General features: G+C 37.7%; 1 protein-coding gene across 3 annotated transcripts in view; it reads left to right on the top strand.

The window, feature by feature from the left end:
- Window positions 1-14868, top strand: part of NEK10 (NIMA related kinase 10) — a 171146-nt gene that overhangs the window by 28115 nt on the left and 128163 nt on the right. For all 3 annotated transcript variants that reach the window (XM_024107392.3, XM_042840319.2, XM_065583507.1), the window contains 6 exons: window positions 396-437; window positions 3736-3814; window positions 4438-4505; window positions 5834-5913; window positions 9306-9392; window positions 14309-14533. In XM_024107392.3, coding sequence (XP_023963160.1) covers window positions 396-437; window positions 3736-3814; window positions 4438-4505; window positions 5834-5913; window positions 9306-9392; window positions 14309-14533 — 581 coding nt within the window. The remainder of the gene's footprint in view (window positions 1-395; window positions 438-3735; window positions 3815-4437; window positions 4506-5833; window positions 5914-9305; window positions 9393-14308; window positions 14534-14868) is intronic.

Raw genomic sequence — 14868 nt, 5'->3', positions numbered from 1 at the left:
AACACTGGTGAGGGGTAGTCTAGGTTTACTTGGTCCTGCCATAGTGCAGGTGGCTGGACTTGATGACTTCTTGAGGTCCCTTCCAGTCCTACATTTTTATGGTTCCATATCTCTAATCCTCTTTAGAAACTTAAACTATTTGCCTCAGCATACTGCAGTTCCATGCATTCTGTAGCTTAATCATACATTATTGTCTCAATTTTCAGATGTTCAAAATTAAATGTAAGTATCTTGATTTTTGAAGGTGCCAAGCACCCACAAATTCCATTAACTTCATTGTACTTTGGGAGAGCTCAGCACTGCCAAAAACAGGCCATTTATATTAAAGTACCCATTTGTCTCAATGTTTCTGTGTTATGACAGACTTAATTAGTTTTCTTCTTTATTTTTGTCAGGAAGTGCTCCATAACCTGGGTGGGATTGAAAATCTAGCCCAGGTAAAATATTCTTTATTGTTTTTGTCTCTTATCTTACACCATAGTTTGTTTTTGCAAAGGCAAGAATGAAATGTATTGTAAAAGTGTTATTCTGTTGGCACATGGAGAGAAATAAATTTGTTCTCCGATTAGCACATGGATAAGTAGGTGTGGTTACCAATTATGCCCAAAGCAACTGTACATGTAATTTAGTAGCATGCGCCAATGACATTTTCTTCCAGATAATTGGATTAGACAGTAGCTAGTTTGCTGAAGTGAAAAAAACTATTAAAGTTCAACACACGTTTGGCTCAATCATGAGAATAAGTTCTAGGATTTTGAGGGAAGGGTGTGTAAAGTCCCTGACTGACTTCTCTGAAGGAATAACAAAAGTGACAGAAACACTATTAGTTTGAAATAAAAGCAGACTGAAATGACTGTTTTTCACAGATTGCTGTGCTTTAATTAATGAGGTCTGTTAGGGTTTTTTTTATATCGTTGCTTCCCGTGCATAGCATTCCACGTTGCTGGATGTGACTTTGGTAATGGCAAATTAAAAGAAAAGTCTCTGGGCAGTTGTGAAAAGGACAAAATAAATAGAAATATAATTTTGAAAAAAATCAAAATGCATAACATTATTTTTTGTTCTGCACAAAATAGTTTTTATTTGTCCAGGTTTAATTCTTGCAGACAAAAAGGGTAGCACATATTATGTGATAATACAACTGTTTGGAACACAGAAGCTAGCATTCTGGAATACAGCATTGATTAATTTACTCTGATGATCCAGGGAAGCCAAAAAGCCTTTGGAATGCATCTTATGTTAAAAGTTTTCATGTTCATTAGGTTCCATTTTGTAAAGATGGAATCCTGGTAAAAATGCTAAAATTGTTTTTAAATAACCAGACAGTAGGTCATGGGTGCATGTCTGTGGCTCCCACTGTGCTCACATTGGTTCTCCAAATCTAAACAAATTCAGTTTCAAAGAATAAAGCTCTCACTTGAGAGTACACTTGTGCATCCCACTTGTGCTATCTTGGTGTTGGTATTGAATCCTTCCTCTCTATTAGACTCCCTTTATGCTCAGAGTTAAAAATATTCAGCTCTTAAGGTTCACAGTGAAGTTTCCTCAAGTGTTTACTGTCACATCAAATCGCCCACATACAAATATCTCCAAATGTTAGCCGTTATGGCTATTTTTTTACACCATTAAATCCATTAGTCTAATGGCAACTGTGGCAATAGTGCGGCTATGTACTGTGTATTGTATTATAGGTGCAGCAGTTAAAATTACATAATAGTTTTCATTCTAGCCCCTGTTTTCACTTGCTCATAGCTTTCTGAAACTTTCACCTTCTGTGCTGAATTTTTCAGGCTTGGTCTCTGCCTGAAGGTGAATTATTTTTAGAAATGAAATCTTAGCAGTATGATATCTCACTACGCACTCCGTTACTAAGTTGTTGCTGAGAGGTTAGTAGAGGCTCATAGGTTTTGTGTATAAAGTATGGGTGTGCAGATTAGTAAACTGATATTAGTGAGGGTCCACTCTATGTTAATTTTGCTTCTAGAGAGAAGGAATCATAAGTGATTGTGCACTTCCAGCACAGACTATGAAAGACTGACACCCTAGGATACGCTGTTTTGGACTATATGCTGTTATGTTTGTAGCCCCATATTTCCTCCCAATAGCTTTCATAAAAGTCATGCAGAGACCTGTCTAAAACTTTGGATTCTGAAATCATTACTATGTGCTGCCTCATCAATATTCTATAGGCTTTGTGTCACTCTCCAGTGGCTAGCTAGACCACATGCAGAAATTTATGATTCTGATGTGTCTTCTGTGCTATGGTGTCCTGTGTGTTAGCTCAGGTGGTGTGGTTCATGTTGTTAGATCCAGAGGTTGCCCAGTTCAGTTGCTGGAGATGACCCAAATGGGCTTTAGTACATTTATAAAGCCCTGCATGGACACACAATTTGTATCCACATCTGATACATGGCTCTCTTACCCAGGCCAGGATCCAGCTTCTAGCCTTGCCAGCCTTGGGGAGAAGAGGAGAGGCAGGGGGCAAAAAGTGGACTGTTCTGATGTCCCTGCTATACAGTCCATCTTTTGTCCTTTGCACCTAAGGAGATGGGTGATGGGTAGGGCTGGGTAGTGATGGTGTGGGATTCTGGAGAAGAGGTTAATTAATTCCTGTTAGGTTATTGCTGGGTTATTTGAACAGTTAACTCAGTAATTGATGGGTCTGTTTATTTACGAGAATATTTTAAAAACTAGTCCAGAACCTCCAGAGCATTGACTGAGCTCTCTCTTTCATCATAAAGTAGTAAACAGGAAGAGGGCAATTAACTCAGGTAGATGTTGTTAATTAGCAATGACTATTATAATCAGATTTGTAATGGAAAAAGCTAGTTTCTACCATAACTGTGGAGAGTGTAATATCTCTTCCTAATGCTGTAGTGCGGTGGCTCTCAACCTTTCCAGGCTTCTGTACCCCTTTCAGGAGTCTGATTTGTCTTGTGTACCCCCAGGTTTCACCTCACTTAAAAACTACTTGCTTACAAAATCAGACATAAAAATAAAAAAGTGTCACAGCACACTATTACTGAAAAATTGCGTACTGTCTCACTTTTACCATATAATTATAAAATAAACCAATTGGAATATAAATACTATACTTATATTTCAGTGTATAAGTATATAGAACAGTATAAACAAGTAATTGTCTGTATGAAATTTTAGTTTGTACTGACTTTGCTAGTGTTTTTCCCTGGAAGATCTGTGTTTACCCCCAGGACCAGTGATACATGTACCCCTAGATGAGAACCACTGGTTTAGTGTCCTTCAGCCATAGCAATTTATAGTCTATTGTGAAGTTGGTCCACCACCTACAGGCAATGCTTGTGCATAGCACTTTCAAATCTATACAGTGAAACCTCCATTTTACATACACCAATCTTACAACTGACCAGTTATAAAAAAAAACAAAAAACAAACAAAAAAACCACAACAACAACAAACATTTTTCTCTATGGAAAAATAAAAATCACAAAATGAAAGTAATATTGAGAAGAACAAGTCGGCATCCTTTCACGTTTAGATGCCTTCAGTGCATTGCAAATCACTTTGCAGTAGTTTGAAGGACAAGAAAAAGTGATAGATTGCAGCATACTGTGACAGATGCACCCTACCTACTGTAATTTTGAGATGTTAAATTTTATAAACTTTTCCATATATGAACTCGTCAATCCCCAATTAGTTTGTAAAATAGAGGTTCTACTGTATATATGTTAACATTGTATTTTGTCCCACTTACAGTATATGGAAACAGTAGCAAATGGATATCTTGGATATGGAGAAGAGCAGCATAATGTAGACAAATTGGTCAACATGACATGTGAGTGTTGTAACTGACATATGCACTTATAACCTTAATATGGATGAGGAGCAAAGTTTATAAGACAGACTGAGGGATGCTTAAAATATTTGCAAATGGTTTAGCAATTGTGGTGTTGCTAGACACTTTTCCAATCATGCAAACGAGATCAGTACGAAGTAGACGAAAGCACAGCGCAATAGCAGATTTCACTCTTGTACATCTGTAATATTGCGTCTGAAGAAATTGACACTTCTTGTACATTAAAATATTGAATAACATAAATTATATCAAGTATCAGAGGGGTAGCCGTGTTAGTCTGGATCTGTAAAAAGCAACAGAGAGTCCTGTGGCACCTTTAAGACTAACAGATGTATTGGAGCATAAGCTTTCGTGGGTGAATACCCACTTCGTCGGATGTATCCAACAAAGTGGGCATTCGCCCAGGAAAGCTTATGCTCCAATACATCTGTTAGTCTTAAAGGTGCACAGGACTCTCTGTTATAAATTATATCATGTCAAGAATATACCCAATTTCAGAGTGTAAGTCAATGTTTTAGACCTGTTATTTTATTACTCTATTAATAAAATGGAAAATCTTAAATTTGAGACACTCAGTTTATGTGATTTCCTTCATTTCACAGATATTTTTCAAAAACTCTCTGCTGTTAAAGATCAAAGAGAATGGGTTATAGCCAGTGGAGCACATAAAGTAAGTGGTTTAAAGAACTGCTAATTATAACCAATCAACTACCTGTGTGAATGATTTATGCTTCCCATATTTGATCAAGCTGGGATCAAACTCCCTCCATTTTCCAAATGATTGTAACATAAGCTAACATCAGTTCTTTGACTTGTCAGTCTGGGCTAAGATCATCTGAATTGTCTCTTTTTACGTCAGCTGCTGAGATGTTTCTGTTGGCCTTATGCACAAATTGTGGATCATTTCATTGAGTTAATTTAACCCTTTAAACATTTTGGTAAAGCTTGTTCCTATAAAGGTAACATCAAATTTACTTTGTTAAACTATATATTATTAAGGTATAAATAGTCTTGAAATATCTGCTATAAACAAAAGCCTTGATCCTAAAATTGGGTCTCTAAGGGTATGTCTCAGGTTGCAGCACAAACTCTGGGACCCTCCCGTGTCACAGAGCCCAAACATCTATACTGCAATTAAGCAGACCCTTAGCCCAAGCCCCACAAGCCTGAGTCAGCTGGCACAGGCAACTTGCGGGTTTTTAATTGCAGTATAGACATACCCTCCCACAGACGTGTGGGGAACACTTTTGACCTCATTGGGGCTCATCATGATGGCAGGGGTGTTCACTTAGTGCCATTTGTTTGTAGATTTGGGGCCAAAATTAGAAACAGTTGAGATCAGTACTAGTGCAACTAGTGTTTCATGGTATAAGTTTGCTGATGCAAAATGAAGGCAATTTTATTTACATCAGATGGTTCAGGAGAGAAAAAAGCAGACCATGAAGTAGCGCAGGCTTACAATAAGTAAAAATGGAAAACTGGTTTATTTTAGAAAACCACAACTGCATTTATGAAAATGTTAAATATATAAATCACTTTAAGATCTGAGTTATTAACAGAGTACATGTGAGGCCTTAAAATTACAAACATAATTATTTTAAATATAAAGTAAAAAGCTTTTTACTTGGTCGGACCTAAGTTCAGGGTTTTCAGTGTCTTGCAGCAGCAGATGCCACCCTTAGTACTTTAAGTAGGGCAGATGCTTTACCCTGCTTGAGTTGTTTCAGATACTGTGTTGACTATTGGAGGAGAAACACACTTTCCTGACCTTAAGACTTGGCAAGTATGGAAAAGAGCAAAATGCTTTTCTGATATATTTATTTGAAATCTCTAAGGCTAGTCATGCATTCAGTCATGATTTAGTGTCTTTGCTAGATATGTACATTTATTTATTTTAATGGCATTTAAATTTTACTGAACAAATATGCATGTTTAGGGTCCTAATTGAAAAACATATCATGTATATAGATTTATCTTTTTAAATCTCTAATTTTCCAGACTTTAGTAAATTTGCTAGGAGCCAGAGACAGTAATGTGCTGTTGGGTGCACTCCTTGCTCTTACTAGCTTAGCAGAAAGGTAAGTTCATTTTAATAGCTGTTGTTTGCAATTAATCTTAGCTCTTGCCAAAATATTGAAGCTGACATTTACTGGGGGATAAGTGTTACTGTACAAGCTAAAGTCTCTGTCCTGAAGAGATATAGGCATATGCTTATGTTAGTCTGTCTGGAGTGGCTCACAACTGTGAGTGCCTACCTCAGGGTAGACTGTCAAAAACAGGGCATACACCCAAAATGGGTGGTAAATTCTATAATTAGATTTCACCAAGCCAATGACAAATATGAACTCCTAGATCATTGTAACAAGTCTTACCATGGAGTCACAGACAGTGCCTTTAGACTCTCCAGTCTATCTTGCCACCTAAGCAAGGTGGACTTAGTGATGAATGGTCACTTACACCAAAAAATCACGAAATATTCAGGTTGCTTCCAGTCACTTACCCCAGATCAATTGGTCTAGAGTTTACACTAAAGACAACACTTGTAGCCTATCCCATAATAAACTATCTAAAGGTTTACTAACTAGGAAAAAGAAATGAGTTATTTACAGGTTAAAGTAAGCAAACGTATTTGCACAAATGAGTTACAATCTAAATTCTAAGAGTGACAGAGTTGTAGTGATCTGTCAATTCAAAATGTCTTTCAGGACAGACCCAGGGGTAACCCCCGGGAATCTCTAGATTCACTTGAGTATTCCTGGCCCTGTGAGAGTGCAAACAGCAAAGAGATGACAAATTTTTCTATACCTTTGTTTTATTTACTTTATAAGCCTCCAAGTCCATAGGATTAGCTTCCTTGCATGTAGCATTTCCAAGGTTTGATAGGGCCATTTACCAATCCTGTGTATTCTTTGATGGCCCATCTCATTTTGATTGTTCTTCTGGATGGGTGGGAGAAACACTCTTCCCATCTGATTTCATATGTTTAGAGCAAACATTTTCAAAGTCCTAAAGCAAAACTTATATATTTCCTTATAGCACTGAATACAGAAATTACAAATAAGATAAATGCATGCAGCAATTTACAAATATTCCGTAGAGTCTAAACACTAAATAGTCTTATAAGACTTCAGAGTAGCAGCCGTGTTAGTCTGTATCCGCAAAAAGAAGAACAGGAGGACTTGTGGCACCTTAGAGACTAACAAATTTATTAGAGCATAAGCTTTCGTGGACTACAACCCACTTCTTCGGATGCATATAGACCCACCTGTTTATGCTCTCTGTATGTGTGTATATATATCTCCTCAATATATGTTCCATTCTATATGCATCCGAAGAAGTGGGCTGTAGTCCACGAAAGCTTATGCTCTAATAAATTTGTTAGTCTCTAAGGTGCCACAAGTCCTCCTGTTCTTCTTTTTTCTTATAAGACTAATACCTATTTTGAGCAACACTAACATATAAGTGAACTGGTCTGCTCTGCTGCTATGAGTTTGTCAGTTCTTAGCTAATGCCTACAGCATTGATCAGAGCTGGCACTTGGTTTACCAGCATTACAGTTTAACTTTACATTGAAGCCAGTGGGACTGCTCACAGTTTGAAAAGTACATGTATAAGCCTTTGCAGGATCAGGGCCTTACTCTTTCCAGTTGTTTAAATACACATAGTCCCTGATCCTTCAAGACAGACCCTATACCCATGTTGGACCACTTTGCAAGATTGGGGCCATACAGTCCCATCCCGCAGTCCCTATGCAGGCCTTGGAGTTGATGTTGTCCATTATTATTCTATTGACTTCCAAACTTGGAGAACAACTTTATGCTTTAGAGATTTTACACAGAGAGAGAGAAAAGTGAAAAGAGTAGAAAGTTGATACAATCGGCTGTGAGAAGTCCTCATTGAGACTTCTCCAGAATCTCTCTTCTCTTCTGTCAAAACAGAAGGCATTTGAAACATATTTTGGTTTGTATTCTCTATTAACCCCCCCTCCCCTCCCGAGATAATCAGAATAATAATATATAGATATTTTGGTCTTCCATTTAATTTTACACTAGGAGTGAAATACATTTATCTTGCCTGAATATCTTTAACCTGATGTTGAAAGGTTGTTCATTTTCAAATACCATTGCACAAATCACACCTGCAAAAACCAGAATTTGTCACCCCCAAAAGAACACACAAGTTCTCCGGTTTACTTAGGCCATGTCTACACTTACAAGCTTACCGTGGCACAGCTGTACCAATACAACTGTGCTGCTGTAAGAGCATTTGTGTAGCCATGTTAGGCTGTCAGGAAGAGAGCTCTCCTGTCGACATAATAAAACCAGCTCAACGAGTGGCAGTAGTTATGTTGGTGGGAGAGCTTCTCCCACTGACAAAGCGCTGTGCATATGAGTGCTTATGCTGGCAAAACTTATGTCCCTCAGGGGTGTGTTTTTTCGCAACCCTGAGCAACAAAAGTTTTGCCAACATAAGTGCTAGTGTAGACATCATCTACATGTAAAATCCACTTGCACTTCAGAAGAATGCTTATTCCAAATCACTACTAGTGAAGATAAGGACTGAATTTGTAATCTATGCTTTTCTTAAATCCATTATTGTCTTCAGCAGCTTTCCAAAAATGCTGTTACCTTTGTCAGAATAATTAGGCCACTTTCAGTTAACTCTGCTTCTTTTAGTACATTTGTATGTTTTGCTTTTCCTTGTAGTAATTTAAAACTGATTTTCCCTCACTTGAGTACTCTTTAATACTCTTTTAAATTATTTTTAAAGATTCTTAATTTTATCTGAAAAGAACATCCTATATAATGGGTAAGCAGTTATTTCAAATTAGGACTCTGAGTCAGGAGAGAAGTAAGTCCTTAACTTTAAGTAATGAAGTCAGTGGGACTTAAGCACATATTTAAGTGTTATTCTGGATGCTTTCTTGAATCAGGGCCTAGATTATTATAATCTTCTAGAGTTAAAGAATTTGGTGATTATGATGCCCTGTAAATTCAGTTATTCACTTGTAAATTGCAGCTTCCATTGAATATTCCTCACATAAACTACTTTTATTTACACTTACACGGGATAAGCAAAATAGTAGTAGAATATAATAAAAATATGAAGACATTATATTGGCATAATAAAAAATTAAACCTCAGCTTTTGATGTTAATTTTTTCAAAGTTAGTTTTCTAAGCATATTAAATATTTAACCTTTTTTCCTCATTTACCATGTTGATGTTTCACTAAAACAATCTGTATTATAAAAAAAAATAAGAGTAAACCTATGCAGTGTCAGTGTGGAACCAACTTATTTTTGTATCTTTAAACCTGCATATGTGACATCATTACTTGAGCCATAAGGCAATACAGTGAGCCAAAGCAATGGATGATGAAGTATAAGTGGGCAGAAGTTAAGTAAAAATAACACTTGTTTTTCATATAATTTTATTTTATATAAATATCCAAAAAATTTCCATTTGTAGCCCAGAATGTAGGGAGAAGATCAGTGAGCTCACCATTGTAGAAAACTTGCTGGTGATATTACATGAATATGACTTGCTATCTAAAAGGTAGGACTTATTTATAGACTAATTATGTTAAATACTTTTCTGTTTTAAATTTTATTTTGATTTACAGACATATTGCATTTATTTAATTAGAGTGGTAAAGTTTCAAAGCTGTGGCATTTAAAATCAGATATTGATGCAGTAAAACGTTCTTTGGTAGTTATCTAGTACATGTTATTATCTTTCTTCCCATTGATGGGTTACATCCTAGCCTACAATTCAGCATAAATGGACTGTAAAGCTGCCCTAAAGGATAACTGAGAATTCCCTGGGCACTAGACCACTGCCACCTGTGGGAGCTGGAGGCATGGCCAAAGAGCATGTTGGACTGTGGTATTTCACTTGGGGGCCATTATAACACGGCATAAGTTTGAGCAGCCCTGAGACTGCTCTAGTTTATATCTGGGACTGGTTCAGATCCCAATATTCTTGTGGATCAGAGGTGTACAAAGATATTTCCACCTACTTTAAAGTCATCACAGCTCAGTTGGACTTGATGATTGGAGCTGATAAGTCCATATTTGAAAGAAACTGGTGGTAAAGTGATCACTGGCTATTAAGTACAAAACATCAAGAAATCAAAAACACTCTCTCAAACATGATTGCATTCCAGTCACCAAAGAATACACTGCTCTACAGCCAAAATGCTTCTGAAATAAATATAGTCAAACTTTACTAATTCTGGGTCACTGAGAACGAAAATGATGCTTAAAATTGTTGATTGGCTCTAGTTTTCAAGATATGCTATTGGGTCAGTATATACGACCCTTGACTTGGGAATGGCAGAGGATCAGTGAGTTATAAAGGGAAGGGATCTCAATTTAAACCAGAAATGACTAAAATACATCTTTGACTGGATCTATGAATAAATCTATGACTGGGTTTGGACAGTACTTGCTTTTTAGGCAAAACAATGAATGATGCAATCTGAAGCTGGTATTGCATCATACATGATATGAATTGCATCATGTTATTCCTAGAAGTCATGGATGATGCAATCATAACGAAGCTTACATCACTCTGTTGAACAAATTGCCCTATATCAGCTCTAGAAATCATACAGTGTCGTGCTCTCTTATTTGTCAGTGTTTGATTTTGCAAAGAGACACATTTCTGTTTAGCCAAAGTGAGCAGAGATGTCTCGTACTTGTGTGAACAGTGCAGATAACTTCTGCTATGTTTGTGGTGAAGTGACTTTTGCATCACAAAAGCGCAGTATAACCACTATGGTTAAGAAAGCCTATCACCTTTATTTGGGCTGCAAAATTGGAGATCAGTACAAGAGGTGGGCCCCACACATATGCTGCAACACTTGTGCAACAAATCTTCACCAGTGGTTGAACAGGAAAAGGAAATCTATGCCTTTTGCAGTGCCAATGATTTGAAGAGAGCCAACAGATCATACCAGCAACTGTTACTTCTGCATGGTGCCTCCAGTTGGGAAAGGTGTGTCAAAGAAGAAAAAGTGGACTGTGCATTATCCAAACATTCCATCAGCTATACGCCCAGTACCCCACGGAGAAGGACTGCCGGTTCCTGATGCACCAGAATCATTCTCACTTGAGTCAGACGAGGAAGAGGATGAAACTTCTGGTCCTGAACCATCAATGTCACAGGACCCACATTTTCTCCTATCCTCCTCCTCTGAACCACACCTCAGAACACAAGGTGAACTGAATGACCTTGTCAGGGATTTGGAACTACCCAAGAGTAAGGCAGAGCTGTTGGGCTCCAGACTACAGCAGTGGAATCTCCTGGCAGGTGATGTTAGGGTTTCCATGTTCCGTGACCGTCAAAAGGATCTTGTCCCATTCTTCTTCATGGAAGGTGATCTTGTAGCCTGCAACACATCGATGGTGTGATGGCAGCCCTCAACATCGTTCACGATCCAGATGAGTGGAGACTGTTCATTGATTCATCGAAGACGAGTCTTAAAGCTGTTTTACTGCATAATGGCAATGTTTTGCCATCAATTCCAGTTGGTCATGCAGTCCATATGAAGGAAACCTATGACAACACAAAACAACTTTTGAGGTGCATAAACTATGACCAACATCAGTGGCAGCTTTGTGGCGATTTGAAGGTTGTTGCTCTCTTGCTTGGTCTGCAGACTGGATACACAAAGTACTGCTGTTTTCTCTGCAAATGGGATAGTCATGCAAGAGATTCCCACTACATCAAGAAAGATTGGCCACTCCGACAGTCATTGGAGCCTGGGAGGAAAAGTGTTCAGCATCCACCACTTGTTGACTCAAGGAAGATATTGTTACCACCCTTACACATCAAGCTGGGTCTGATGAAGAACTTTGTCAAGGCCATTGACAAAACACAAGCATCTTTCAAGTACCTCCGTGGAAAATTTCCAAGGTTAAGTGAAGCTAAGATAAAGGAAGGTGTCTTTGTTGGTCCTCAGATTCGTGAACTTCTTCGAGATGATGCATTTGACCATGCACTGCGTGGCAAGGAAAAGACGGCATGGAAAGCCTTCCAGTTAGTGGCAATAAATTTTCTCGGAAACAACAAGGCAGACAACTACAGGTTGTTGGTGGAAAACCTCCTCAAGGCATACAAATGCTTTGGTTGCAACATGTCACTAAAGATACATTTTTTGCACTCTCATCTAGATTTTTTTCCACCGAACTGCGGAGCAGTGAGCGACGAGCACGGCGAGCGATTTCACCAGGACATTGCAACAATGGAGAAATGCTATCAGGGCAAATGGAGCCCATCAATGCTTGCAGACTATTGCTGAACAGTGACAAGAGATGCTCCATTTAATGAATACAAGAGACAAGCCAAGAAGCGCTGAGTAGTCACTGAATAGGACTAAACTATGTACATAATTGTTTTTTGCCTTTTGTTTCATAATAAATTTTATTTAGATAACCCTTTTGCTGATTTTTAAAAAGTGTTACATAAACAGGACAGGTGAAATATTATCATGTAAAGCAACCATAAACACATGAAAAGACCTAGGTTTACAATTTATGATTAAAACTCTACTATCTACACAATATACATAGACATAAAATGTAAAAACTTAAATATCTTAGAAACAGTAGCCAATCAGTTGTTTTAATTGTCATATTTGAATTCAGCACATCAAAATACATAATAAATAGCACATTTTATCTCTGAAGCAGACGACTTCTCAAAAATTGTAGACCAGTGATATCAGACATTTTAAAACAGAGGTTTTATTGCATATTTAACTTATAATTAGGGACAGGGAAACCACATAACAGGAACAAACTGAATCTTCTGGCATATTTGAAAAAAGTTCTGGTTAACTTAAAAAAAATACTACTTCATTATGAGAGAAAAAAAAAAAAAGAGGAGTGACCATGACAGAAAAGATTCTCTGCTGAATATTGCTCTGTGACTACAGTAGTCTTATGTTTCAAATTCAAGGAAGAAGTAATTGAAGTTGAAAAATTAGCTAAGTTTGAAGGTTCAAAATCTGAGTTTTAATTTTTGTAAACTTCAGCGCTTTGTGATTCCAGATAGAAGTAGAAGAGCCAAAACACAGTGAAATATCCTTTTCTTATGGTCTCTCTAGCCATATTGTGGAGGAAGGAAGTAATAGAAATCTTGTGAGAACTTTTTCTTGTGACATTTCCAGCCTATTCTGTGAACACAAGTGTGGAGAAAGATCCATATTCTACCATAGGTTATTCTACCATAACCTATGAACCTTCTGAAGTTCATCCACCACTACTTGTAATCCATTAAAAAGAAAGAAGGAATTCAGAAAAACGACAGCAATGGCTGACGAGTTCACCTGGAAAGCATTATCGATGGAACCAGAATCCAGCTTCACTGAATATTAACACAGTAATGCAAAGGGCTGGTGCTGCCAGCCCTGCAACTGCAGGAACCTGCAAGACATGGGTCTCTACCTGTTCAAGGGCTGTGTATACTGTATTAGCTGCAGTGTCACAGGGTCTGGAGTATGAATTGCAAAAGGATTAATGGACACAAATCTGACATCAGGAATCATAACATTCAAAAACCAGTAGGAGAACACTTTAACCTGTCTGGTCATTCAATGAAGAGACCTGTGGCTGGCAATTTTGCAACAAAAAAGCTTCAAAAACAGACTCCAACGAGAAACTGCTGAGCTTGAATTGATATGCAAATTAGATACAATCAGCTTAGGCTTAAATAGAGACTGGGAATGGCTGAGCCATTACAAACATTGAATCTATCTCCCCATGTAAGTACTCTCACACTTCTTATCAAACTGTCTGTACTGGGCTATCTTGATTATCACTTGAAAAGTTTTTTTCCTCTTACTTAATTGGCCTCTCAGAGTTGGTAAGACAACTCCCACCTTTTCATGCTCTCTGTATGTGTATATATATCTCCTCAATATATGTTCCATTCTATGCGTCCGAAGAAGTGGGCTGTAGCCCATGAAAGCTTATGCTCAAATAAATTTGTTAGTCTCTAAGGTGCCACAAGTACTCCTGTTCTTTTTGCGGATACAGACTAACATGGCTGCTACTCTGAAACCTGTCTTCATGCTGACTAAGTGCCCTATGGCACCATCTCTGATTTCAGAGCCCCATCTGAAGTGAATTTAGAGAGGCTTACAGACATGTCTGAACAGACACAGATAATAAACGTGCAGGAAAGTGATACAAACTTATTAGTGTTATAAATTACTGCACACCAAAAATGTGACAGGCTTCATTTAATAAAGTTTAGGGCCTTTTTAACGGGTGAATAAAATATGACACTTTATTGAATGTAACTTAACAGAAAATGTATTATAGATTACTTGGGCATCTTTGTATATACAGTAGCACTAAGTAACAAGCATGTAATAGGAATTTCAATAATAATTAACTGTCTGGGTGATTTAACACAGGTGACCTATATGGTGTGGTTATAATTTGTTGCTGATTTCTTTCTAGGCTGACTGCAGAGCTGCTACGCCTCCTCTGTGCTGAGTCACAAGTCAAAGAGCAAGTGAAACTGTATGAAGGAGTTCCTATCCTGCTCAGTTTGCTCCATTCAGATCATCTCAAGCTTTTGTGGAGTGTAGTTTGGATTCTGGTACAGATTTGTGAAGATTGTGAGACTAGTGTGGAAATCCGTATTTGGGGCGGTATCAAGCAACTCCTTCATATATTACAGGGGTAGGTCTTCAGTCTTCAAGATCAGTATAATTGTCAATGACTCATATTTTAAGGTCATCACACAACCATTTGACCTCAGGAGGTCATCTAGTCCAACCCCCTGCTCAAAGCAGGACCAACACCAACTGAATTATCCCAGCCAGGGCATTGTATAAAAAAATGCTTTCATCCTCTGCTTCTGATGGTATTTGCAGACCTTGCATACTGCAGAAATTAAAAGAAATCAGATGGATAATTCAAACATTAATGACTATGAAGTGTATTTTTTTCAAATATACTATGCTTTTCAAAAGTATAACATGGCTTTGCTGTGTTAAATCAGTTAAATAGAGATA

This window comes from Chrysemys picta, chromosome 2 (genome assembly GCF_011386835.1).
Source record: "Chrysemys picta bellii isolate R12L10 chromosome 2, ASM1138683v2, whole genome shotgun sequence".
Lineage (NCBI taxonomy): Eukaryota > Metazoa > Chordata > Testudines > Emydidae > Chrysemys > Chrysemys picta.
Note: the sequence above shows the minus strand (reverse complement) of the source record. Positions and strands in the feature narration are given on the sequence as shown.